Source organism: Dasypus novemcinctus, chromosome 9 (assembly GCF_030445035.2).
Source record: "Dasypus novemcinctus isolate mDasNov1 chromosome 9, mDasNov1.1.hap2, whole genome shotgun sequence".
NCBI classification, from domain to species: Eukaryota; Metazoa; Chordata; class Mammalia; order Cingulata; family Dasypodidae; genus Dasypus; species Dasypus novemcinctus.
Window position 1 is genome coordinate 4,908,497 of NC_080681.1, and position 26,888 is coordinate 4,935,384.

General features: G+C 38.3%; 1 protein-coding gene across 4 annotated transcripts in view; it reads left to right on the top strand.

Annotated features, from left to right (window-relative positions):
* Nucleotides 1-26,888, top strand: part of SPAG17 (sperm associated antigen 17) — a 284,808-nt gene that overhangs the window by 130,377 nt on the left and 127,543 nt on the right. For all 4 annotated transcript variants that reach the window (XM_058302965.2, XM_058302966.2, XM_058302967.2 and 1 more), the window contains 3 exons: nucleotides 3,500-3,654; nucleotides 14,861-15,036; nucleotides 16,634-16,731. In XM_058302965.2, the coding sequence (XP_058158948.1) occupies nucleotides 3,500-3,654; nucleotides 14,861-15,036; nucleotides 16,634-16,731 (429 nt within the window). The remainder of the gene's footprint in view (nucleotides 1-3,499; nucleotides 3,655-14,860; nucleotides 15,037-16,633; nucleotides 16,732-26,888) is intronic.

The following is a 26,888-nucleotide window of genomic DNA, read 5'->3' on the forward strand; positions in this document are numbered from 1 at the left end:
TACTTTTTAAAATGTGGCTAAATTTACATATGGGGCTCACATTTGTGATCCTCCTTATATTTTTTTGGACAGCTTGATTTAGACGTTTACACAATTCCCTCTTTTCTATTCTGTTGTTCTCCCTCAGTTATGCCAAAAGGTCCCCTGTGCTTAGAACCCCTTGGTTTACCTTCTCTTCATAATAATCCTCCCTTCTTTTACTAGGGTGGGAGGAGGGAAGCTGCTCAAAAGTGTGGAGGGGATCTGGAAGGCCTACCTGCTTCTTAAAAAGACTTTAACCCTCCTGTTTTCAATCCTACTTTCACAGTTACCTAGTATTGCCATTTCCTGAGCTTTTCTTAATTTCTGCATACAAATAGGGTTGTATCTGGTCTCTCCCCAAATTAATCTTAGGATTTAGTTCTCTAAGTTCTGCAAAGCTAGTTACCACCTACAGTCCTGCTTTCCACCTTCTAAATGCTATTGCTTTGTCTCCTCTCCTGTGGCCTTCAAGTCAGTGGTATTACAAAATAGTAATTTTACTTCTTTTGGTGAAAAGTCACAGAGTACATTCATTCAGCCTTTAATCTTTAATTTGAAATACCCTTCAGAATTTATTTTATTTCAGGTTGGCTCTGTCCATACTATTCTTTGAAGCTGGAAATTTTAAGACCACCAATTATCTCCATCTTACCAAATCCAATGGACACTTATTCTTCATCTTCCTTGACCTTTTAAAGGCATCACAGTGCTGATTGCTTCCATGAAACATTCTCCACCCTTGGTATCCAAGACATTGTATTTTATTCCTCCCCAGGGATCCATTTGGAATTTGTCTGACTTCTCTTCCATTCAGCATCTAAATGTTGAAATGCCTCAAGGTTCATCCCTGGAGCATCTTCGTTCCTCTGTAAATAAATACTCTTTGATGATCTCATCTATTCTATATTACCTAATTCCAGTGACTTCTAAATTTTTATCTCCCAAATTACTTCTCCTTTTTGAACTCTTCTCTCATATCCCTAACTCCAAATTCCTACTTGAATTGTTTTTAAAGATTTATTTTATTTATCTCTCCCCACCCTTTCATTGTTTGCACTTGCTGTGTCTGTTTGCCTTCTTTGTTTCTTTAGGAGGCACCAGGAACCAAACCTGGGGCTTCAGATGTGGGAGAGGGGCCTCATGGCTTAAGCCACCTCTGTTCCCTGTTTTGTTGTGTCTCTCATTATGTTTTTCCTCTTGTGTCTCTTGTTGCATCATCTTGTTGTGTCAGCTTGCCATACCTGCCCATTGTGCCAGCGCACTCTCTTCTCCAGGAGGCACTGGGAAACAAACCACAGACCTCCCGTGCAGTAGGCGGAAGCCCAATCACTTGAGACACATCCACTTCCCTCAACTGAATGTCTGATAGTCATCTCAGACCTAATAATTCTCGCACCTACACACTTCTCCCCTGGTCCATCTCAGAAGATGTCACCATCATTCAGTTGTTCAAGCCCAGGGCCAAGTGTGGTCCTTCATTCCAACCTTTCCTTTGTCCCCATATATGTTCCATCAGCAAGTTTTTAGGGATAACTTCTAAAATATATCTTCAGTCTCTTCATTGTCTGCAACACCACTTTAATCTAACTACTCTCCTTTTTCTGCTGCAGTATCCTCCTAAACATCAATGTTTCCCCTCTTACCTACTCCACATTTATTCTCTACATCAGATATACTGTCAGTTTCATCTTCTTAGACACACTTCTCCGTACTCCAGAATGATCTATACAATTTTTAATCATATTTAAGAGAGAAATTCAAACCCCTTGCAGGTCCTACAAATCATGGTAATACTCAGAATTCTTTCTTACAGCTATGCCCCAGTTCATTATGCTTCCATCACACTGTTACTTCTGTTCTTTATTTCTTTTCTTGCATATGCAGTTTGTATAATGTATTGAGCTGTTACTATTTTGTTGACTGTGTCCCCTAGTAAAATATATATTCTTCTTAAGACAGGACCTTGCTTATTTTGTGCATTGTTGTTTTCCCAGTACCTACATAGTGTCTGGCACATAGTAAGTTCTCATTTTACATAAAATGACTAGCTAATTAAGTAATAGGATCAACACTATTAATACTGAATAAAGGGCAAAAGCCAAGTAGTTAAAAAAAAGAGAAGATATTTATGAAAACTTTTCAAACACTGATTGAGAAAAGCTTTAACTCTGAGAAACTCAGTGCTGTATTTCCTAGCAGCCAAAGCAAATATGAAAACACAAAGATTGCAGAACACTCATTGTCTAATAAAAGAAAGGGTTAAAAAAAAAAAAAAAAGAAGGAAGGGTTTATTTTCATCGGAAAAAGGTCTGTTTTCTGGGTTTAAACTCTGAGAGGAATTCACCTTTCAAAAAAAGCCAGCAAAATAATGGATAGCGCCAAATGTAGCTTAAAAGAAAAAAGCAAAGATATTCACCCCAGTATGTTTCTTGTGTTGGCCCTCAGGAAACAGCTGTAAAAGTTTAAGTGCCACTCTATAAAGACACTCATATGGGACACTGGATTGGGGAAGTAAATGTATTAGTTTGGTGTAGAATTGAAAGCAAAAGTAAAACAACCTTTTCCTAACATAATATGCAATTCCGTGCCTTAAGATCATCCACACAGAAGAGAACAGAGAGCTGCTTACATTGGATTGATATTGAAAACAATACTTAAAATAAAAATTCCACAGTTGTCTAATTGACTTTCCTGGAGATGTATTTCCTTATGTTAATTGGCAGTGAAAGGAGAACAGGACAGCGAGCTGCCCACAGCACCCCTCGATATTGGTGGCTGCCATCGAAGTGCGTGCTGAGGGTGGTATGTTTTGGAAAAGGCCAGGCAGGATTGGAAGTAAATTGAAACAATATGTGCCAGGAAGACCATTCACTTCGTTTCACTGTAGGACAATGTGGTGTGGTGGAGGGCATTCTGCAGAGGTGGAAATAGTAGAATTGAGTTGAAAGGCTGTTTTGAGCACTGGCACCAGTACTTATTAACTCTGTGCTCCTGGATAGTTCCTTTATCCTTTCTCACTATCAATTCATGCTGAAAAATTAGGATTTTAATATTTTGAAATGGGAAAATTAATCAAACCTGTTTACCTTGTTTTTATAATGATAACAGAGTGTGCTAATCTGCATGAAGGAATGGAAAATGCTAAATAAATAACTGCTTGACTTATTATCTACCAGCCTTAACATGGAGTCCTTGAGCAAATGCCTCAATGCCTGGAGCCTTGGTGTGTTTTGTTTTTGGTGTTTTTTTTGTTTTTTGTTTTTTTTGGCTTTCTTTCTTTTCCTGCTAGAAGAGTTTCTGAAATGCCCTAAAAAAAAATTTTCTAAGATTTATGCTTTCACCTTCAAGCAGTTAGGAAAGAATCCAAACTTGCCTAACAATGTAGACAAAAGTGGAGGAAGAGAGAAATGTCCTAGCAGGAGACCCCTCTCTTGGGAAAAGGTAAAAAGACTTAACAATGCAATTATTTTTATTTCAGGTTCTTCAAGAAGCCAGTCAGCAATACAGGTGTATTGATTCCTATTACCATACCCAAGACAACTCTTTACTTTTAGTCTTTCATAATCCAATGAATATGCAGCGTCTGCACTGTGAACATTGGAACATTGCTCTTCACTCCAACGTTGGATTCAGGTAACCAAGTGACACAGTTAGCTGGGTAATTCATTTAGTTTAGTTAGCCTGCTTGTTTCTTTTAGTTTGTTAATGGGCTGCCAATGCAAAGTACCAGAAATGGGTTGACTTTTATAAAGGGGATTGATTTGAAGGTAAAAGAATACAGTTCCAAGGCCATGAAATATCCAAGTTAAGGCATCAGCAGAAATGTTTTCTCACCAAAGGTAAATGAGTACATTTCTGAACCTGTGAAATGTCCAAAATGAGCTACCATCAGAGGTGCTTTTCTCACCAAAGTCAACTGCCATGTGGCGAAACAAAATGGCCACCGATCTCTGCCGAGGTCCCTGCCTGCCCCTCCAAAATCTCTCGTCTCCCAGAGCTCACCTGAGGGCAACCAGGCCTAGGGCTTCTCTCTTTCTGAGCCTCCTCTATCAGTCTTGGCTGCTCTGCTTTCTTCCAAAGTTTAGCTGTAAGTTATCAGGCATATTTCTCATCTCTCCATGGGCCTTAGCTCTATGAACTTCTCAGGGGCTTCTCTCCTTGCAGCTCAGCTCTGGGCAAAACTGGAGTCCTCTCTCTCACATGGCAGGATCAATATGGCGGCTCCCTTTTCCCGTGTCTCCATTTATATAAGACCCAGCAAGAGGGTGGAGGCTCAACCTGGGCCACACCTCCCCGATCTAGTGAAACTGAAAGGGTCTCACACTCACAGGAATGGATGAGTTCACAAACAATCTTTTTTTTTTTTTTGAATTCTTAAAGTTATTTCAAACTATGTAACAGTTATGTAGTTTTTAGTTCCTTAGCCTAAACTAGATGATTAAAAGCAATGGAGGGAAGCGGATGTGGCTCAAGTGATAGAGCTTCCACCTACCATATGGAAGGACCTGGGTTCAATCCCTGGGGCCTCCTGGTGAAAAAGAAGAGAAAGCATGCCCACATGATGAGCCGGTGCCCACATGAGTGCCCAGGTGGTGAACCGATGAGCATGAGTGCCTGAGTGGAGAGCTCAAGTGCCCGTACGGTGAGCCGGTGCCCACGCAAGTGAGTCATGCAACAAGATGATGACATGACAAAAGAGAGACAAGGGGAGAGTCAAGGTGAAGTGCAGCAGAAACCAGGAACTGAGATGATGCAATTGACAGGGAACCTCTCTCCACATCAGGCGTTTCCAGGATCGAATCCTGGTGAATCCTAGAAGAGAGAAAATGAGAAGAGAAGACAACACAGACAGCAAAAACAGCAAAGCAGGAGGAGGGGAAGGGGGAAAAAGAAATAAAATAAAATCTTGGGGAAAAAAAAAAGCAATGGAAACATTTGTATAGTACTGTAGATTGAATTTAGTTCATCTAATTGAATGTTTAATGTGTGCTGAATATAGTGACAGGCACTAAAGCTAAACCACTGGAGAAGACAGACATTATTCTTACCTTCATGGAGTGTACTAGGGACGTTAAATTACATTTGATTAATTTAGACTCCAATAAGACTGCCTCTGAAAGGTAGCATCCTGCTTGCCGATTTTGGGGAACTCCACTTGATCTGGGGAAGGCTCAAAAGTAAGGCAAGGCAGTGGACTTGGTCCAGTGGTTAGGGCGTCCACCTACCACATGGGAGATCTGCAGTTCAAACCCCGGGCCTCCTTGACCCGTGTGGAGATGGCCCATGCGCAGTGCTGATGCGTGCAAGGAGTGCCATGCCACGTAGGAGTGCCCCCCGCATAGGGGAGCCCCACACGCAAGGAGTGCACCCCATAAGGAGAGACACCCAGCGCAAAAGAAAGTGCAGCCTGCCCAGGAATGGCACCACACACATGGAGAGCTGACACAACAAGATGACGCAACAAAAAGAAACACAGATTCCCATGCCGCTGACGGCAACAGAAGCAGACAAAGAAGACGCAGCAAATAGACACAGAGAACAGACAACCCGGGTGGGGCAGGGCAGGGCAGGGGAGGGGAGAGAAATAAATAAATAAATATATAAATAAATCTTTTTTTAAAAAAGTAAGGCGATTGAGTTGCATATTAACACAGTAGTTTCCCGGCAAACTGAGACTTCTAGGGCTTGGTGGGTTTTTCTTTTTTTCCCAGATCTTTAGTGATTTCATCACTCTTAGACCTTAGCTATCTCTCCTTATTAATAATGAGGGCTTTCATTATTATTGCCATACTGGTTAATGTATATGCAGCATTTATTACTTATCTAGCATTTTTTTATTGTCCCAAAGGAAACAAATATATTGAGCATGAACTTACACAATAATAGGTGAAATCATTTGCTGCATGTATGTGCATATACACATACTCAAGCATGCACCTTTTAAAGTCATACCATACTTTAAAGTTAAGTTATATAATAAATGTTTCAAGGTAATATCTTCAACTATTAGTCTGTGTTTCTCATTTTATTTTTTTCCTTACAATAATGTATTTTTCATCTCCTTTCTGGTCTTACTTTATGAATAGACCTTCCAATATAATTTTGAGAGGGCATTCTTGTATTGTTTCATATTTTAAAGGGAATGTTTTGATTATTTGACCAAGAGTGCTTTTTGTTATAGGATTTATATACATACTTTTTATTAGGTTAAGAAAATTTCCTTCTGTTGCTAGTTGCTTGTGAATTCTTAATCATAAATTATTGGTAAATCTTATCAATGATTTTTCTCCATTAATTTAGGCATTCATGGTTTTTTCCTTTAATCTGGTAAAACACTGAATTCCATTAAGAGGTACTCTAGTGTTGAATCAAACTTGCATTCCTGGTGTTTTAGGTTCCTAGGCTGTTCAAGCAAATACCATGAAATAGGTTGGTTTAAACCATGGGAATTTACTAGTTTACAGTTTTGAAGCCATGAAAATGTCCAAAACAAGACATCACCAAAGCAATGTTTTCTTCCTGAAGACCAGCTGCCAATATATTTGGTTCCTTTACCACATAGTGGCATCTCCTGGTATATCCCTTCACTACCAGGTTTTGTTTATTTCAGCTTCTGGCTTCTGTGGCTTTTTCTTTCTTTGTCTGAACTTCATTCAGTCACAAAGTACTCCAGTAAGAGGGTTAAACCCTTTTTGAATGAAGTGGGCTATACCTTAACTGAAGTAGTCTCATCGAAAAGTCCTACTTGGAATGGGTCCACACCCACAGGAATGAATGAAATTTAATAACTTCATTTTCTGGGGTACATATAGCTTCAAACCACCATACTTCACCTCACCCTCTGGACCCAAGAAGACATGTTCTTTCTATATGCAGAATACATTTATTCCATCACCATATCCCCAAAGCCTTAAATCCAGAATCATGGCTAGCATACAAAGTCTCATCAAAATCGCTTATTGGTGTGGTCTGCCCTGGGGCACAATTCCCCTCTGCCTGTGGACCTACACAATAAGTTATCTGCTTTCAATATACAAAGGAGGGACAGGAATAGAATAAACATTTCCATTCCCATAGGGAAAAATTGGAAGAGGTCATGGGTTTGAAATAACTCTAAGAGCCTTTAGGGCATACTCCAATAGATTTAAAGGACTAAACGTCATCTATGGAACAATTCTGTCTTCTGAGCCTAATGGAGCAGAGGCACCAAACCTTTCAGGTGCCTGCATAGTGGTCATGATCTCCCTAAACCCTGGGTGTAGGCTTCACCTGCTCTAAGCATTGGAGTGACAACCAGACTCTCCACAATCCTTGGGGAATAGGTTCCACCTTCCGAGAAAACTAGGGTGGCAGCCAGCCTCTCCAATCCCCAGGAAATATGTTCCACCATCTCTGAAGACTGGGGCAACAGTGCTCTTCCTGAGCAATGGGCAGAAGGCCCACCCACTCCAAGCACCAGGGCAGACTCACCCTTTCCACTCACATGGGTGGGTCCCTCTCTTAGCCCAAGAAGATACTTTTGGTCCAGACCTCAGTTTCCATTGTTCTACCTTGAAGTGATTTTGTTCCCTCCAATCTGTTCCGTCTATGTCTCTTTTAGTCCAGGCTGGTTGTGGTTCCATTCATACAAAGCTCACACACACACATACACAAAAAGAACTTGTCAGTTTTGTATGTAGTACACAGGAGTCCAAACCATTAGACAGTAGGACTTTCTACAGATCCTTCCTAAATAACTGCACCTCCAATCCTGACTTGCACTGAAATGGTTGAATAGATCCATGGTTAGTTAAACCCTTACATGGAGCACTATTCTCTGGGGACTCATTTTCTGAAAGCTCAGAATTTTCCAAACCATTGATTTCTGCTTTCTTTGTGCCCAGGTGCTCAGTTCTCAGCTTATCCCTTTCCTCTCACATTTTATTATAGCTACAAGGAGAAACCTGTCTGCATTTTCCATACTCAGCTTGGAAATCCTCAGCTAAATATGTGAGCTCATCGCTCTCAAGTTCTGCCTTCCATCCAACGTCAGAACACAATTTTGCCAAGTTCTCTGCCAATGTAAAACAAGTATTGCTTTTCTTCCAGTTTTTGATAACACATTCATTACTTCTGTCTAAGTCCTCATCGGAAGTACCTTTGGCTTTTACATTTCTACCAATAGTCTTTTCAAAACAATCCAGGCCTTCTCTATCAAGTGCCTCACAATTTTTCCAGACCTCACCCAGTAACCAATTCCAAAACTGTTTCCACAGGTTCAGTATCTGCATATCAGTTCCCCACTTCTGGTAGCAAAATTGGTTTTAGATTCCTAGGATTCTCCAAGCAAATGCTATGAAATGGGTTGACTTAGACAATGGGAATTTATTCACTTATAGTTTTGAGGCTATGAAAATGTCCAAATCAAGGAATCATCAAGGCAATGTATTCTGCCTGAAGACCAGCTGCTGGTGATTCTTGGCTCCTCTGCCACATGGCAAGGCACATGGAAGTGTCTCCTCTTTCCCTTCTCTTACATGTTTCATTGATTTAAGCTTCTTACTTCCATAGCAACCCCCCCCCCCTTTGTCTGAATTTCATTCCCTTATAAAGTAAGAGGATTAAGAACCATTCTGATGGAGGTGGGTCAGACTTTAACTGAAGTTGCCTCATCAGAAGGTCCTACTTACAATGGGTCCACAATGAAATTTAAGAACATGTTTTTCAGGGGTACATATAGCTTCAAACCACCATACCTAGGATGAGTTCAATTTGGCAGTTATGTTATCTGATTTTTAACAACTTGGTCAATCGATTAATGGGTAAAGTTATGTGTTTTTTAAAAATAAAAACTCCCTATATGATGGTAAATTTGTTAACTTTCCCATATTTTGTCAATTATTGGCTTCATGCATGTTAAGTTATGTTACTAAGCAAATACAGAATTAGAATTGCTATATGTTCACGATGCAGCTTCTGTCAATATGCAATGTCCCTCTTTATTTCTAAGATTGCTTTTTGTTTTGTTTTCTTTATCTGATACTGATATAGCTACATGAATTTTATCATATGTGTATTTTGTCTAGTATTGATAAAGAAATACTCATGACCTATTAGAGTCCTTGTTTCTTTGACTGGTCATGTGATCAAAGTTCATATTAATCACTACCATCACTATCCATTCCATATTCCCTTTACCCTCAGTGAGCACCTCAGTTAGCCATGATTCCTTGCCTTGTGGGATGACCCAAACTTTAATTCCTGAAGATCCTGGACCATTGTTAGTCCTGCTTGAATTGGGTTGTTGCAATTTTCCATTAACTTTAATCATTAGGCATGGTGGTACTGAGAGACACCCTAGGAGAACTCCTGTGTTTCAGGCAAACTCTTCTTTACCCCCATTATGTCGATGCAGTCTTATTTCCCTGTCATAATCAGGATCAATCACCCCAACCAATACTGTAATTCCTTTCTTTGCCTGTTGGTTCAAAGGCTTGAGGAGCCCAAAATGGCCAGGTGACAGTCTTGACTTCCAGTTCACTGGAATCATTGTTGTGTTCCCTGGTAGAAGCACTCCTCCTTTTGGAACTAAGACCTATAGACTATCAGAGCTTAAGATTGCAGGGACAGGAAGTAAAAAATTTCCTAAGCACTAGAGGTAATAGTGAATGTTGCCACTCCTATTTCCACCCCTTGATTCCTGGACCCATGAATCCTGGTATGGGAGATGGCACCATAGAGTGTATGCTGATTTAGAACATAAACAGCCTCCTGGTGAATATTGCCCCAGCCCTGCAAGGCATTGCCACCTAGTTGGTTCCATAACTGAGTCTTCAAAAGGCCATTCCACCATTCTGTCAATCCAGCTGCTTTAGGATGATGGGGAACATGGTAAGACCAGTGAATTCCATTAGCATGTGCCCATTCCCACACATCATTGGCTGTGAAGTGGGTTCCTTGATCAGAAGCAATGCTGTGTGGAACACCACAGTGGTGGATAAGATATTCAGTAAGCCCACAAATGGTAGTTTTGGAAGAAGCATTGCATTTGGAAGGAAGCCAACCCATATCCAAAGTATGTGTTTATTCCAGTTAGAACAAACCACTACCCTTTCCATAATGGAAGTGGTTCAATGTAGTCAACCTGCCACCAGGTAGCAGGCCGATCACCTTGGGGAATGGTACCATATTGGGCTCTGAGTGTGGACCTCTGCTGCTGGAAGATTGGGCACTCATCAGTGACTGTAGCCAAGTCATCCTTAGTGAGGGGAATCCCATGCATAACCTCCATCCCAGCCACCATGGCCACTCTATTCATGAGCCCATTGGGCAATGACAGGAGTGGCTGAGGAGAGGTTGACTGCTAGTGGGTTATCTTATCCTCTTGATTCTTAAAATCTTCCTCTGCTGAAGTCACCCTCTGGTGAGCATTCATGTGGGACATAAATATTTTCACGATTTTTTGCCCACTCAGGAATTTCTATCCACATACCTCTTCCCCAGACTTCATTGTCACCAATTTTCCAATCATGTTCTTTCCAAGACCCTGACCATACAGCCAAACCATTGGCAACAGCCCATGAATTAGTGTAAAATACACCTCTGGCCATTTCTCCTTCCTAGCAAAGTGAACAACCAGGTGCACTGCTCTTAGTTCTGCCCACTGGGAAGATTTCCCCTTACCACTGTCCATCAGGGGCATCCCAGAAAGGGACTGCAGTGCTGCAGCTGGTTTTCTCAGGGCAGGGAGTGGTTGAGACTCTTTGGGGCAGGCTGGAGGTTGGGTGATGGAAGCTTGACATTGGGTGGTCTCCTCAGGACAGACCATTACAGGTTTATTTGGTGAAGTCTCAGCAGAATTGAAGGTTTCAGTGTCCCCACTACCATCATCATCAACCCATATGTCTCCATCAAGATTCTCCTCATTTCCAATCAATGCCCTCACTTTAACAGCAGACGCCCTGCAAGGTTGAGATTTTAGTTTCCATTGTAATTCTGCTACTTGCACAATGAGACTCTGAGTCTAGTTTTCAGAGATCTCAAGTCTGAGGTTGCATGAAAGAAGATTTTCTTTCAGAGTACAAACACAGAAACTTCCACATCATTCATGCATAACTTAAGTTGCAAATTTGGAGCCATCAGGTCATCCCTTTCTTTTATAACTGTATCCAGCATTTGTGGGAACAGTCAGCCAATATCATTGTACCTTTTAACTCCACAAAGCTCTCTTAAGGTGTTAAAAACAAACTCACCCAGATCCTTGCTACTTATAAGCATGGAAATAATCACATCCAATGGTGATATTTTGTGTATCTCTCTTGCCCCTTATGTCATGGACTGACAGTGGTCTCCTGATTATTTGAAGCAATGTCATTAGCGCCCTTGAATTTAATCATAGTAGAGAACCAATTGCAAAAACACCAGAACCAATTCAGAAGTCCCATTTTTAGGATTCTGTTTCTCAAGAACCACTCCTGCTACAAGCTGTATTAGGGTCTTCTAGGGAAACAGAACCAACAGAAGATATTTGTAAATAGTCTGAGATTTTATAAAATTATGTCATGCCACCTAGGGGATGCACAAGCCCAAATTCTGTAGGGCAAGCTGCAAGCTAGGGACTCAGATGAAGGTCCTTGTAGAATTCCCTAGGAGATGCTGGTTAGCCAAAATGGAGATGGGGATTCTCTCCTTGAATGCTGAAATCGCTTTCCCTGTTAAGGCCTTGAACTGATTAGATGAGACATCACTTATTGCTGATGGCAGTCTCTTCAGTTGATTGTAGATGTAACCAGCCATTTATGCAATCAACTCACTAATGATTAAAGTCAATGAAATGCCCTTTTCTTACACCTAGACTGGTGTTTGCTTGCCCAAACAACTGGGCACCATTACCTGGCTGAGTTGACACATTAGCCTAATCATTACAACTATATTAAGGGAAATCCGATTTCAATAGTTAAGCTAATAAGGGGATTGTTTATCTCATGTAGCAAGAAATATCGAGTGTGGCACTCCAGGGGTGGTGCAGCTGTTCACAAAACTCATCAAGGGCCCAGGCTTCTCCTGGCTTCCTTCTCAGCCTTTGCCACAGTGTTATTTTTCTGCATCATTTTGTTTTGTAGGTACATCTTGTTTACATAGGAACTGGAATCTTTTAGCTGCTCTGATACACCTCTGTCTTTTAAGAGAAGAATTTAATTCATTTACTTTTTTTTATACTGTGTATGAGTCTCATTCTTGTCATTTATTTTTATAAACATTTATATTTTAATATAATCACATTTCTTCCTTTTATTAAGTAGAATTTCTTAGTTCATTCTAAGTGTCTGATTATTTAAAGTTAAATGGTTACATTTATCCTTTTAAGTCACATATTTAAGTACTTTTTAATATTATGGTTAGAGTTAATGAGTATTAATAAGATTTCCCAAAACATGTTAAAAATTTTAAGATGCATTCGCTTGCCCTCAACAAACCCCCTACTTCTCATTTTTAAATTATCTTGAAATTTTGTTTCCAATTGTAATGTTTTTAAATCACAAATAAATAGTACAAATAGTGATATTTAACTATAAATTTTTACTGCTTTTTTCTCAACACTTTTAATTATCTTTTTTGTCTTGAATTTTTTCTTAATGCAGTTGAAATACATTTTTTGAATAATTCTTTCAGAAAGTATCTATGGGTGGTACTTCCTAAATCCTTGCATGCTTAAATATTCTTTATTTTCTCTTCTTATTTGAATATTACTTTGAATACAAATAATAGTCTGCTTCCTTATTATAGTACTGTTAGCACTCTGATTTCTGGAAATGCAGCATCATTGAAAGATTCTAAGCAGAAGAAAGACATGATCTGACTTAAGATTTAAAAGGGTCATGCTAGTTGCTGTGTTGAGTATAGACTTCGGGAGTTCTTATAGTTAAGAGCAGGGAGGAAAGCTAGGAAGGCTATTGCAGCAATCTTAGCAAGAGATGGCTTAGATCAGAATAGTAACAGTAAGGGAGATGAAAAGTGATCAAGTTTTGAATATATTTTAGAGGTAAAACTCATTTGGGTTTCCTGACATGTTGGGGGAGGAGTGTGACAAAAATTGAGCGGTCAAGGTACTTGGCCTGTTCAAATGGAAATGCATATTTGCCATCAATAGAGAAGGTAAAAGTTTTGTTGGGCAGTTTTGGAGTGGAAAATCAATAGTTCATTTTGGAAGATGTTGAGTTGAGATGTTTATTGCCTTCAAATGAAGATGTTGAGTACCCATAACTCATAGTCTACATTTTCAGTTTATTTCTTTTAAAAAAATCAAGAATTTTTAAAAATTGTGAAGGAACTGAGTATGAAATCTGTAGCAGTTTGATGTAGTTTGTGAATTTCAAAAACATATATTGGATTATGTTTGTTAACTGGTCTGTCTGAAGTTTCACTTTTACTTAATTAAATTATGATTAGGGCTTTGATTGGGTTGTGTCTGTAGGATGTTGAGTCCCTGTCCTCTTGTTGGGCAGGGACTCACAGATAAATCACACCACAGAGAAGGGAGTTTGGAGTTTTCAGCTGGAACCCAGTAAGTGAACACACAGGAGAAGAACACAGAGGAATACAGATGGTTCCTTAAACATAGCAAAAGCCATGGAGAGAGAGACAGAGCCATTTGCCTGATAGTCTACAGGAGGGCTTTTATTGGGTCACATCAGTAGGGTGTTGATTCCCCATCCACCAAGGATTGGGGACTCATCAAATAAAAGACATGACAAAAGACAGAGTTGGGCATTTTGAGCTGAAGCCTAAGAAGTAAGCACACAGAGGAGCAGAGCTCCTGAGCCTGGAGAGAATTGAGCCCGGATAGAGAGTCAGAGCTGATTGCCTGACAGTCTGCAGCTGACCTTGTGGAGAAAACAGAGGAGGTGAGCCTGGAGAGAAATGAGCCCCAGGAAGAGAGGAACCCAGGAACCCTGGCAGACGTTGGCAGCCATCTTGCTCTAACATGTGGCAATAGACTTTGGTGGGGGAAGTAACTTATGCTTTATGGCCTGTTAACTGTAAGCTTCTACCTGAAATAAATACCCTTTATGAAAACCAATCAAATCCGGTATTTTGCATCAGCACTCCTTTGGCTGACTAATACAAAATTCATCTAGCTTTATTTTTTTCAAATCTTTTAGGCCCCACTTTCACATAATTTAGCAGTAACTAACCTTTAGGGTCAAACTTAAGTCTTCCAACTTGTCTCCTCCAGAAACAACTCTTTTGTAGACATTTCTATAAGTTATATAACATTTAATTTATGATAATCAGAATAACTAGTAGGAGTGGATTTGGGGACAAATATGACTGACCAACCCAGGTCAGTCTGAGCAACCCAGGGGGTAGAAATTAGGATGTAGATTCTCACAAGGCCAGTTAATTTTATAGTAAGACTGGAGGGTTTTAATTAACCCAGTGAGTCAACTACTCATGGTCAATTAAGAGAGTTTTTATTTTGCTATCAAATTGCCCTAAAAAGGGACCATGATATTATTTAACCAACAGTGTTTGAAAATAACTGTTTCTCCAAACCATCATCAACTCATGGTGTTGTCAAATATTTTAATCCTTGACTTGGATATGGAAATGATATCTCATTTTAAAATTTGCATGTCTTTGAATGAAAGTGGACATTCTTCATATGCTCACTGGATGTTTGTATTTGGCTACTTTGTACAAAATATAACCATGATATATACACTTTTATTATATTTGGTCCATGAGCAATTTAAGAACAGTTCATTTGTTTTAAAGTTCATTTGCATGGTCAGTATCTTAAGTATTTATTGATTTTAAATAAGATAAACTCAACTGTCATCTGCTCTTTAATTTTTAGGAATTATTTGGAACTTGTTGCAGAATCCATTCAAGATTGGGTCACAAAAGAAGAAGCTATATATCAAGAATCTAAAATGGCTGAGGAAATAGCTAGGACCAAGTCTGAGTTAGAAATCAAACCTTCTGCTAGCAAATTTTCTTCTCTTAAACTTTATTCTCTTAAAAAATCTAAAAGTAAGTTACTTATACCTAAAGTAAATTCTAAGACACAGTCTTTTATTTCTTAATTTAAGCAGGTCTGTGAATATTTCGAGATTAAAAAGAGTTACCATCAGATTTCCTAACTTCACTTTTTCTGATAAATAGAATAACTGCATTCCAAATGTGATGTGATTGCATCTGAGTGCCATAGTAGAATATTTGTTTTATGCTGATCCCACTTCCTGCTAGATGAGGAAGATCTGATCTGTTGCACAAATTAAATGTGATGGATTAGGGAAATGCCAGATGTTATTTTGGTAGGATTGGTAGTTCGTCTATCTGAAAATTATTGACAATATATGAGGTAAATTCAGAGTTAAGTAAGTTTCCATTAGAATAATTATAGATTCCAAATGTGAGATTAAAACAGGCCTTACTTAGAACAGCAAAGAGAAGAGCTGCAAGCCTAATTGGGAGCAGGAAGCTAGAGATACAGGGAGTTGTTTGTGGACTACGGCAGGTAGCCAAAATGATCTTGCATCAAGGCATATCTTTGTTTTTGTTGTTCTCTTCCATAACTTTAAAACTGTAGGGGAGCGGTAAGAAGAGGGAGCCAAAAGAGTAAAGCAGTATTTAGATAAAGAAAAGAAGCGAAACAATTAGGTAATTCATCTGGAAAATAAGGATATTACACTAAGTTTGTGTGAAGGGAGTGGATTCCATGCTAATTGTATTAAGTATTTCTGATAGCAAAAGTTCAGAGTGATTTCTCATAAAGAAGTAGAGTCATATAATTTCCAAAATTTTTGCTGCATCTTTTAATTACCAAAGGAGTTTGTTCTTGACTTGATTTTAAAAAATAAAACTTATAAAACCAAACTGATAATCATTAATTCACCATCAATTGAAATGGTCAAACCAGCTCTGCCTTCCTCATGCTGGGGGAAATGGCAGGTTGGCAGCAGGAGAGCACTAGTATCTGAAATGGACATACAAAAAGGAGAGGTGAGGCACCCATTCACAGTCATGTCCAAGGTCATATATGCCTATTAGCAGGAAAGATTCCAGGCTGACTGCCTGTTCTGTGTTCTGCTTCTGAACAGAACCAAAATCTTTTTAACTACCTAGGTAGCTGTGAAAATGCAGAAAATGGTCCATTTGGGATCAGAAAATATCTGGTAGATATTGCATTCAATTTGGGGTTTCTCATGCCAAAACGACCTAGGCTTTTAAAAGATGTAGACCTTCAAAACACACAAAAGGATAGCTTTAATATTGAGGAAAAATTTCAACTTGCTTTGTGTGGTCTCAAGGGGTTAAACTAGGATTATTAGGTGACAGTTCCAAAGAGAGAGATTCCAGTTCAATAAAAGCTGCAATATTTCAGCACGTTGTCGGAGAATGGACTGCACTACCTCCAGACAGTTCACTCCGGAGAAGTGAATCCCTGTGACTTAACAGATTCCGTCCCACGTCAGACGTGCACACGGGGACGGCATAGAGAGCCTTCAGTGATGAATGCCGGGGAGCTGGATTTGATAGCCTTGAGACCCCTCCAACCCAGAGAGCTGTTCCTTCTGCAACACCCTATTTCAGGGGGTTACTGAAAAGTTTACTTTTCTCATTATAGGTAACAAAGGAATTGGGAAGGTAGAGCTGTCAGACCAAGAAAAAGAAAAAGAAAAAGAGAAGGAAAAGATCCCTTTCATTTTAGAAGGCTCTCTCAAGGTAATCCAAGGAAAGGCAAATGATACAGAGTGATCACAAATCCAAAATTATTTTGTGATGGAGAGGTTGTATGGGGTGGCAGGAAATGGCTTTTTTTTTTTTTTTTGCTAAATGCTCAGGAATAATTAAATCTGCAAGGAAAGAACAATCTCTACCAAACTGTCTCCTCCACCAGATAAGCCTCTAAGGGAAGCAGTGTCCATTTTTTATCTAACCACCATGCAGGGATGCACTTTGTTCAGATTTATAATACTTTTTGTTTATTTTAAAGATTTTAGTTTCTGTTTGCATTTTTAACTGTATTTTTAATTACAGAAATACATTTTTTAAAATCAATAAAAATTACCCTAGCTATTCTAAGTCCCTGAGGTAAGAAATTATTAACAGTTTTGTATATGCTCCATTCTCATACAGGCCCTTTTTTGTGTTTTTTTTAATTTGGTGTTTAACTCTACTACTTGCTTTTCTCTCTTAAAAACCTAAGATGAATATCCTCTCACTACATTATCTAGAGTTCTAACTTGTTTTTTAAAGTGATATATTAGTCCATAATTTGGATGTACCAGAACTTATGCAACAATCCACTTATTAATAGGCAAACAGTGTTTCTATTGATACAAAAATATGTAATTTTCTATGTAGTCAAATACATCATTTTGGGCCAAAATTTAAAAGACTGACATTACCAAAGTTTGGCAAGGATTTGAAGTAATATGAATTCTCAGACCCTGCTGGTTGGAATGTAAATTGTTACTTCCACTTTGGAAAACTGGACCTATCTACTAAATTAAACATACATTTTCCCTTCAACCTAGGAATTCCAATCCTAAGTATAGAATCAATGGAAATATGTGCACCAAAAGACAGGAGCTAAATTGTTCTTGTAGCATTACTTGTAATTTTCCAAAAGTAGAAACAATTCAAATATTCATCAGTAGAGCACTTAAATTATAAGTAAAGCCTCATGAAGAAATAATACCCTGCAGCTGTGGAAGTGAGTGACTGACAGCTACGCCCAGCAGTGCAAATGAATCTCACAAACATTAATGTTAAAAGAAAGACGCCAGAGTCAAGAGAATACATACGTGCTGATGTATGATTTCATCTGTATTAAGTTTAAAAACGGGCAAAACTAAACTAACATATTACACAGTCAGGAAAGTGAATGTCTTTGGGGCAGTGGGAATGGGCGGTAGTTACAGAAGTGTTTGTATTCTTTTAGTTAGACACTTAGGATTTGTGATTGTTCTAGTATGTATGTTATAGTTTATTTAAAAAAAAAAAACAGCTTACAGAGTCTGTCATTTTTTTTTTCCCTTACGGTTTCTGGGTTTCCTGTGCTGTTGATTTCACCAGTTTGATTCCACCCTGAGGCAATACAATTATTTCCATGCATTCTCTTCTAGTATTTTATGTTTATATTTTATAATGAGATATCTAATCTCTCTGAATTTTAGTTTATGGCATGAAATAAGAAGGGCTTCCTTTTTTTATTCTCCTAGGCTTATTTTATTAGTACCAGTTAAAAAACTATAACATTAATTCCCCTATTAAACTGGGATATCAATTATAGCATACATTAGGTACACATTCATTCTTTGAATCAGTTTTTGAATGCTATTTTCTGTTTTGCCCACCTATAATTGTTCTTGTGCAGTGCAAGTACACTACTATTTTAACTTTAGGAGCTTTGCTGTGAGCTTTGATGGTGAGTAGACAAGAACCCCCACCAACCGTACTTCTGTGTTCAATAAATCTCAAAATAGTGTTGTATAATTTTGGTTAAACTCTCTAACTTCTTGATCTTTTTTAAGGTAATTTTTTACTTTTAAAGAAGCTTTAGATTACATAAATGTTACATCAACAATATAGGGGATCCCCTCCCTCTCCCACATTCTCCCCATTAACAACTTTGGAATTGTCCTGCATAACATTGCAATGACAGATACCGGCCATTATACATTTTGTTAAAACCTGTAAAATTATGTGGTGCAGAGAATAAACTGTGGTGTAAACTACAGTCCATGGTTAGTAGCAATGGCTCACTTTTTTATCTTAATGGTAAAAATAATTACATGGTAGTTTTTAGAGATTTTATTTGGTAATTTCTGCTGAATATTATCAATTTTTTTAATACATATTGGGATTGAAACTAGCATCAAATTTTCTCCTTGATTTTTTGATATATTGAATTATGGATGTAGACTTAACAATATGAATCATCCTTGCATTTCTATAACAAGCTCCTCTTCAGGGTTTCTTGGAGTTTAATCCTGAGTCTTTGTAACCACATGCATCGTAATTGACTAGGGTGCCCGGCAGGGGTATTTGATAAAGCAGAGCTGCCTTGGCGCCCTCCTCACTGATTCAGAATCTTCAGGAGGAGAACCTAGGAATTTTCATGTCTAATGAACTCCTGGGTCATCTTTAAGCACATTATAGATGGAAAAAATTAGAGTACTATTTGTTCATGGTATATTATGAATATTTTTATAAAGCAACTGGGGTTGAGAGTATTTTCACTAGAATTTTTGTACCTGTGATGGGTGAAATTGGTCCACAGGTTTTTGTACTGTTTTTAATAAGCATTTAGTATTAAGGTTATGTTGGCTTTTAAAATAAATTGTGGAAATCCAGCAAGTTTGCTGTATAAGATCAGTATGGTAAAAAAAAAAAAATCACTGAAGTTCATATATACCCACAATAACCAATTTGAAAATATAATAGAAAACAAACACCATCTGCAAGATCAACGAAAACTACAAGGTGCCAAGAATAACAAATTAACAAATGTTGTGCCAAATCATTATGCAGAAAATTACAAATGCTATTGAAGAACATTAAACACCCAAATAAGTAGGAAAATATACCACGTATCTAGGAAATGGAATATTCTATAAACTCAATGTAATTCCAGTAAAAATGGAACAGAGTTTTCATGAATTATAAAAAGCTGATTCTAAAACTAATCATTAATAAAATTAATAATTATGAGGTGAAATTAGAGGGGTAAGAATAGCAAAGATAAAAAGTAAGAACACTATTGGAAAGCTTGTCTTACCAGATACTAAACTAAGTCATATTAATTAAAACAGCGTGGCACAGAACTGGACAGATGGAACAGAATAGGGAGCAAAGCAACAGACCAGCACAGCCAAGCATTTGGAAACTGGTCTGTCACAAAAGTGGCATTGTAAAAAGTGGATGAAAAGAATGAACACTTCAAAACATAGTGTTATGGTGATTGTTATTCATATAGAAAAATATGAAATTGGATTCCTAAATCATTCAATAAGCAAAAATAAATTTCAGAGAACCAGCAAGATGGTTGCAGAGTAAGGAACTCCTAGAATTGGCTCCTGCTACAGGGCAGTTAGTAAACACCCAGAGCTCTCTGGAGCTGCTGAAGCACCTGTTTGGGGGCTCCAGGAGGCCAGAAGAGCATCCTGCCACATCCTTGAAGGAATGGAAGGAGGAGCCTGCCCGTCTGCAGAGAAGACTCATAAGTAGAGGCTCCACACCCCGGAAGCCAGTGCCATCCTCCACTGGAGGCACAAGCTGCCTCGGGAACTGTTCCATGGCTGGAATTGGAAGCTCCACTATGACCCAGTTAAAGGAACAAGATAAGCCTCCAGATGACATAAAGGAGTTGAGACAACTAATCATAGATGTTCAAGGAAATCTTAATAAATTCAATGGGATCACTAAAGAGATTAAGGATATTAAGAAGACACTGGGGGGAAGTGGACTTGGCCCAGTGGATAGGGCATCCATCTAGCACATGGGAGGTCCACAGTTCAAACCCCGGCCTCCTTGACCCATGTGGAGCTGGCCCACGAGCAGTGCTGATGTGCACAAGGAGTGCCCTGCCACTCAGGAGTCACCCCCACGTAGGGGAGCCCCATGCACAAGGAGTGTGCCCCGTAAGGAGACCCGCCCAGTGCAAAAGAAAATGCAGCCTGCCCAGGAATGGCACTGCACACACAGAGAATTGGCCCACAAGATGACGCAACAAAAAAGAAACACAGATTCCCTTGCCACTGACAACACACAGCAAATGGGCACAGAGAACAGAAAACTGGGGTAGGGGTAGGGGAAGGGAAGAGAAATAAATACAATAAATCTTAAAAAAAAAAAAAGACGGATGAGCGCAAAGAAGAATTTGAAAGCATACATAGAAAAATAGCAGATCTTATGGGAATGAAAGATGCAATCAATGAAATTAAAAAAACATTGAAATCATATAATAGCAGATTTGAGGAGGCAGAAGAAAGGATTGGTGAGCTTGAAGAAATGGCCTCTGAAAGTGAACATACAAAAGAAGAGATGAAGAAAAGAGTGGAAAAATTGAGCAAGGTCTCAGGAAACTGACAGCAAAAGGCATGCAAACATACATGTCATGGGTGTCCCAGAAGGAGAAGAGGAGGGAAAAGGGGCAGGAGGAATATTTGAAGAAATAATGGTAGAAAATTTCCCAACCCTATTGAAGGACATAGATATTCATGTCCAAGAAGCACAACATACTCCCACCTGAAAAAATCCAAATAGACCAACCCCGAGACACCTACTCATCAGAATGTCAAATGCCAAAGACAAAGAGAGAATTCTGAGAACAGCAAGACAAAAGCAATGCATAACATATAAGAAGTACCGAATGAGATTAAGTGCTGATTTCTCACCAGAAACCATGGAGGAAAGAAGAGAGTGGTCTGATATATTTAAGATAGTATAAGAGAAAAATGCCCAGCCAAGAATCTTATATCTGGCAAGACTGTCTTTCAAAATGAGGGCAAGATTAGAATATTCACAGATAAACAGAAACTGAGAGAATTTCTAAGCAAGAGAACAGATTTTCAGGAAATATTAAAGGGTGTGCTAGAGGCTGAAAAGAAAAGACAGGAGAGAGGGGCCTGGAAGAGAGTCTAGAAATGAAGATTATATCAATCAAAGTAACTAAAAGTGTCAAAAGAGTGGTGAAAATAAAATATGACAGATACAACTCAAATAGTCAGGAATAAACTTAACCAATAATGTGTGAAGAACTTGTATTCAGAAAATTGCAACTCAATGTTAAATTTAAAAAAAGGCCTAAATAACTGGAAGAACATTCCATGCTCATGGATTAGAAGACTAAATGTCATTAAGATGTCAATTCTACTCAAATTGATATACAGATTTAATGAAATCCCAATAAAAATTCCACTAGCATTAAAGAAAAAATTGAAAACTTGATAATCAAATTTATTTGGAAAGGTAAGGGGTCCTGAATAGCCAGAAACATCATAAAAAAGAAAAGCAAGGCCTAATCTCCAGACTTTAAATCATATTACCTAGCAATAGTGGTAAAAAACAACATGGTACTGGCATAAAGACAGACACAAAAGATCAATGGAACCAAATTTATGGTTCAGAAAGAGACCCTCACATTTATGGTCCAGTGATTTTTGACAAGCCTGTCAAACTCACACATCTCAGACAGAACAATCCATTCAACAAATGGTCCTGAAAGAATTGGATATCCATAGCCAAATGAAGGAAAGAGGGCTCCTATCTCACACCTTATCCAAAAATTAACTCATAATGGATCAAAAACCTAAAAATAAAAGCAAGAACCATAAAACTTCTAGAAGAAATTATAGAAAAATATCTTCAAGACCTGGTGGTAGGCGGTGGATTCTTAAAGGAGATAAGAGGAGGACTGAGTGGACTACTGATGTTTAATGTATGTAAAAGTTTTAATTAGCTTTACTGTAAAAGTGTGGAAATGTATAGAGTGGATGGTAACACACAGTGAATAACAGCTAGTTTATAAATGGGGATGTGACTGAAAATGGTAGTCTAGGTATGTAAATGCCAATTGACAGAATGCTAGAGAATAATCTAAGAACTGGATAGCACAGTAAACCAAGAGGTGGATGAGAATTGTGGTTGATTGTATAGAGGCAAGAGTGTCCTTTGTGAGCTGGAGCAAATGTATATCACTACTGCAGGGTGATGGGAACGTGGAGAAGCATGGGAAAAATACAACCGGAGCGATCTATGGACTGTGGTTAGTAGTAATAATATAAAATTGTTATATTATCTATTCGAAAGATGTACTATGTTGATTATGCATCTATTCGAAAGACATATTGTGTTGATAATGAGGCAGTATGGAAAATGTGAACCTAATGTACACTATGGACATGATAACAATCAGATGATATTATCTTACCTATAGCAAATGTTCCACCACAGTTTGATGTATTGATGGAGAGGTGTTGTTTGGGAATTCTGCACATGTACAGGATTGTTTTATAAGTTTACAACTTCTGTCATAAAAAGTATATTTAAAAAATAATAATAGGGTGGGTTGGGGGAAAAACACACCAAATGTAAGATAAGGACTATGATTAGTGGTAAGATTTTGACAATATTCTTTCATAATTTGTAACGTCTTACAACAATGCAAGGTGTTTGTGGAGGACTGATGTATAGGACCCTTGTATGATGTTATGCATGTTTGCTTTGTAAATTCACAACTTTTATTATACACTTAAGTTTTTGTATGTTCATATATAAATGATATAAAGATAATAATAGGGATGGTTGGGGGAAAAATACCTTGGTTAGTAATAATATTTTGACAATGCTCTTTAATCATTGGTTAAAAAGGTTTAACAACAATGCAAATTATTAGTGGTAGGGTGAGTTATGAGAGTCCTGTATGATGTTATATATGTTTGTTTTGTAAGTTCACAACTATTATTATACATGTATTGTTTATTTATGTTTATGTATGAGGGATATACTTTAATAAATTAATTTTTTTTTTTAAATTTCAGATGGGTTAGAGACCTGCATTTCAAATCAAAAGTTTATAAAGATATTTTGGGGATTATGTCCTAATGCTATAACACATGAAAGTGTCTCTTAAATAAGAATAAAAAAGTATAAACTATAAAGATAGATTATGTTGGCCACATCAAAATTTAAACATTCGGCTGTCTTTGTCTAGCTTTGGAATCAAGGTTATAATAATATAAGTGAGTTGGGGAGTGCGTCCTCTTTTTTCTATTCTTTAAAAGAACTGGTTTAAGATTGGGATTAGGCGGTGGACTTGGCCCAGTGGTTACAGCATCTCTCTACCGCCGTTCAAACCCCGGGCCTCCTTGACCCGTGTGGAGCTGGCCCATGCACAGTGCTGATGCACGCAAGGAGTGCCGTGCCACGCAGGGGTGTCCCCCGCGTAGGGGAGTCCCACGCGCAAGGGGTGCGGCCTGTAAGGAGAGCCACCCACTGCGAAAGAAAGTGCAGCCTGCCCAGGAATGGTGCCACACACACGGAGAGCTGACACAACAAGATGATGCAACAAAAAGAAACACAGAATCCAGTGCCGCTGACGACAATAGAAGCGGACAAAGAAGACGACGCAGCAAATAGACACAGAGAACAGACAACCAGGGTGGGGGAGGAGAGAAGGGGAGAGAAATAAATAAATAAATCTTTTTTTAAAAAAAGATTGGGAATATATGTACTTCCTGTGTTTGGAAGAATTCACAGTCTGGACCTTGAGTTCTATTGGTGGGTAGATTTAATTACCAAGTCAATATCTTTAATGGTTATAAAAGTAATATTTGGCTTTTTTAATTGCTTCTAGACAAGAGATTTTATATTATACTTTTCTAAGAATTTGTCCATTTCTTTTAAATTTCAAATTTATTAGCATAAAATTTTGTTGTCCTCATCTTTTCACTCTGCTGAATATGTTGTTTAATCCCCTTTTGTAATTCCTGATATTGTTTATTTGCACCTTCTGTTTTTTTCTCCAGACCAATTTTGCCAGAAGTCTGATTTGTTTTGTTTTTAAAGGTTTACTTTTTATTTATTTCTCTCCCCTTCCCCCCTCCCCATTGTCTGCTCTCTGTGGCCATTCACTATGTATTCTTCTGTGTCCTTTTGTATTCTTGTCAGCAGCCCCGGGAATCTATGTCTCTTTTTGTTGCATTGTCTTGCTGCATCAGCTCTCTGTGTGTGCGGTGCACTCCTGGGTGGGCTGTCCTTTTCACGCGGAGCAGCTCTCCTTATGGGGCACACTCCTTGCATGTGGGGCTCCCCTACATGGGGACCACCCCTATGTGACAGGGCACTCCTTGTGCACATCAGCACTGCACGTGGGCCAGCTCACTGCATGGGTCAGAAGGCCCTGGGTTTGAAACCCTGGACCTCCCATGTGGGAGGCAAATGCTCTATCAGTTGAGCCAAATCTTCTTCCCAGTCTATCTGTTTTGACTTTTCCAAGCGTCAACTCTTAGTCTTTGCTTGTCCTCTTTATCATATATTTCCAATTTCATTGATATCTGCTATGTTGTACTTTTCCCAACTTCTTAAATTTGATACTGAACTTAGTTTTCAGCCCTTCTCTCTTTTTTTTCCCTAATATAAAGATTCTTCTGAGTGTGATTTAAGCTGCATTGCTCAAGGTTTTACAAGAAGCATTTTTATTATCATTCAGTTCTAAGTATTTTATGTGTCCATTATTAGTTTTTCAGTCCATGAGGTTTTTAGAAGTGCATGCTTTAGATCCAAAAATACGAAGAGAAGAAATTGTTACATTAGCATTTTATTATTATTTCTAACCTAATATTCTTATTTCCTTTAGTGAAGAATTGTTCATATTAAGCACAGTTTTTATTGAAAAAATATTAACTTTACCCTCATACATAAAACATAGTTTTCATTTATAAAATACTTGGCTAAATTTTTAGTTTGTCTCAGTTCTCTTAAGACATTGTTCTACTTTTCCCTTGCTGACAGTGTTGCTGTTAATAAATTGATTGTCAGTCTAATTTGTTATTTCTTTATAGAGAGTTTATCTTTTCTCTTCAGCTCCTTTGGAAACATGCAGTGGCATGCTGGTAAATGTTTAGCAGTGGCTTTCCAGGAAAAAATGTGTGCATGTATATACACACATACATTTAATATAAATTTTACTGATATAAAGTATGTATATCAAACAACTTACAAATAACAAAATATACAATTCTCTTTATTGTAAATTCCACATAGTCAACATATTCTCACAGAATGCTTTCATTGATATTTGCCAATTATTGTTTCCTTAACCAACATGTGGTTATAATTGACAAATGAATGTAGTTCCAAGATGAATGCTGATTGATATTTTTATCTATGTTAACAAGTTAAGACAAAACTGAAACAAAAAAGGGGTATGTCTCAGTTGTTCATGGATGATATGAGCTGCATTTTTGCTGAATCAGATACACTTTGATACTGGAAGAATATTACCTCAGTTTCTTGGACTAGTCACAATATAATAGCCACAGACATTAAACACTATTAAGTTTAATTTACATTATTAACATTTTCTACATCATTTTCTGAACTTTAGAAAATCAACGAACAGTCCCTCAAATCCTGATCTCTATGTAGTGTTTTCTGATTTCTCTTGAGTGAATACTTCCACCATGGCCAAGTACAAACTACCAATGTGTTGCCACTGAATGTGGAGTTGGAAACCCTATGCAGTAGCACACTATAATGCAGTATTTCTACCATATAGATACAATGAACATAAACAGCCTCAAGATTACAGATAATAGTGTCGTGTTGGTTTTCCGGGGAAACAAAATCAATAGGAGATGAGGTCCTGATCCCGATGAAGGTCCTTGATGAGCTCCCAGGAGACCCTGGCTGTCCAAAGACCAGCTGGGGAATTCTCTCTGAATGCTGGAACCACTTCCGCTTTTAAGGCTCTCAACTGATTGGAACAAATTTCACTCATTGCTGATGGCAATCTCCCTGGTTGATTGTACATGTAATCAGCCATCTATGCAGTAAACTCACTGATGACTAGAGTCCATAAATGTCCTGTATTACAGTTAGCCCAGTGCTTGCTTGACCAAACAACTGGGCACAATCACCTGGACAAGTTGGCACATCAGCCTAACCATCACAGTTGGGTTGCAAAATAATTAGGAAGTGATGAGTTTGAGGTATTTATTAACTTTGATTTAATAATGCAATTTTATTGTATATTTATACAATTTAATTTTTTTAATGAGTGTGGTTAAGAATCGGCTTAAATTACTGAAAATTTAATAATAAACTCTTGCAAGGCCATAGGAGCCTAGTCCAGCACTCCACTGTTGTTTCCT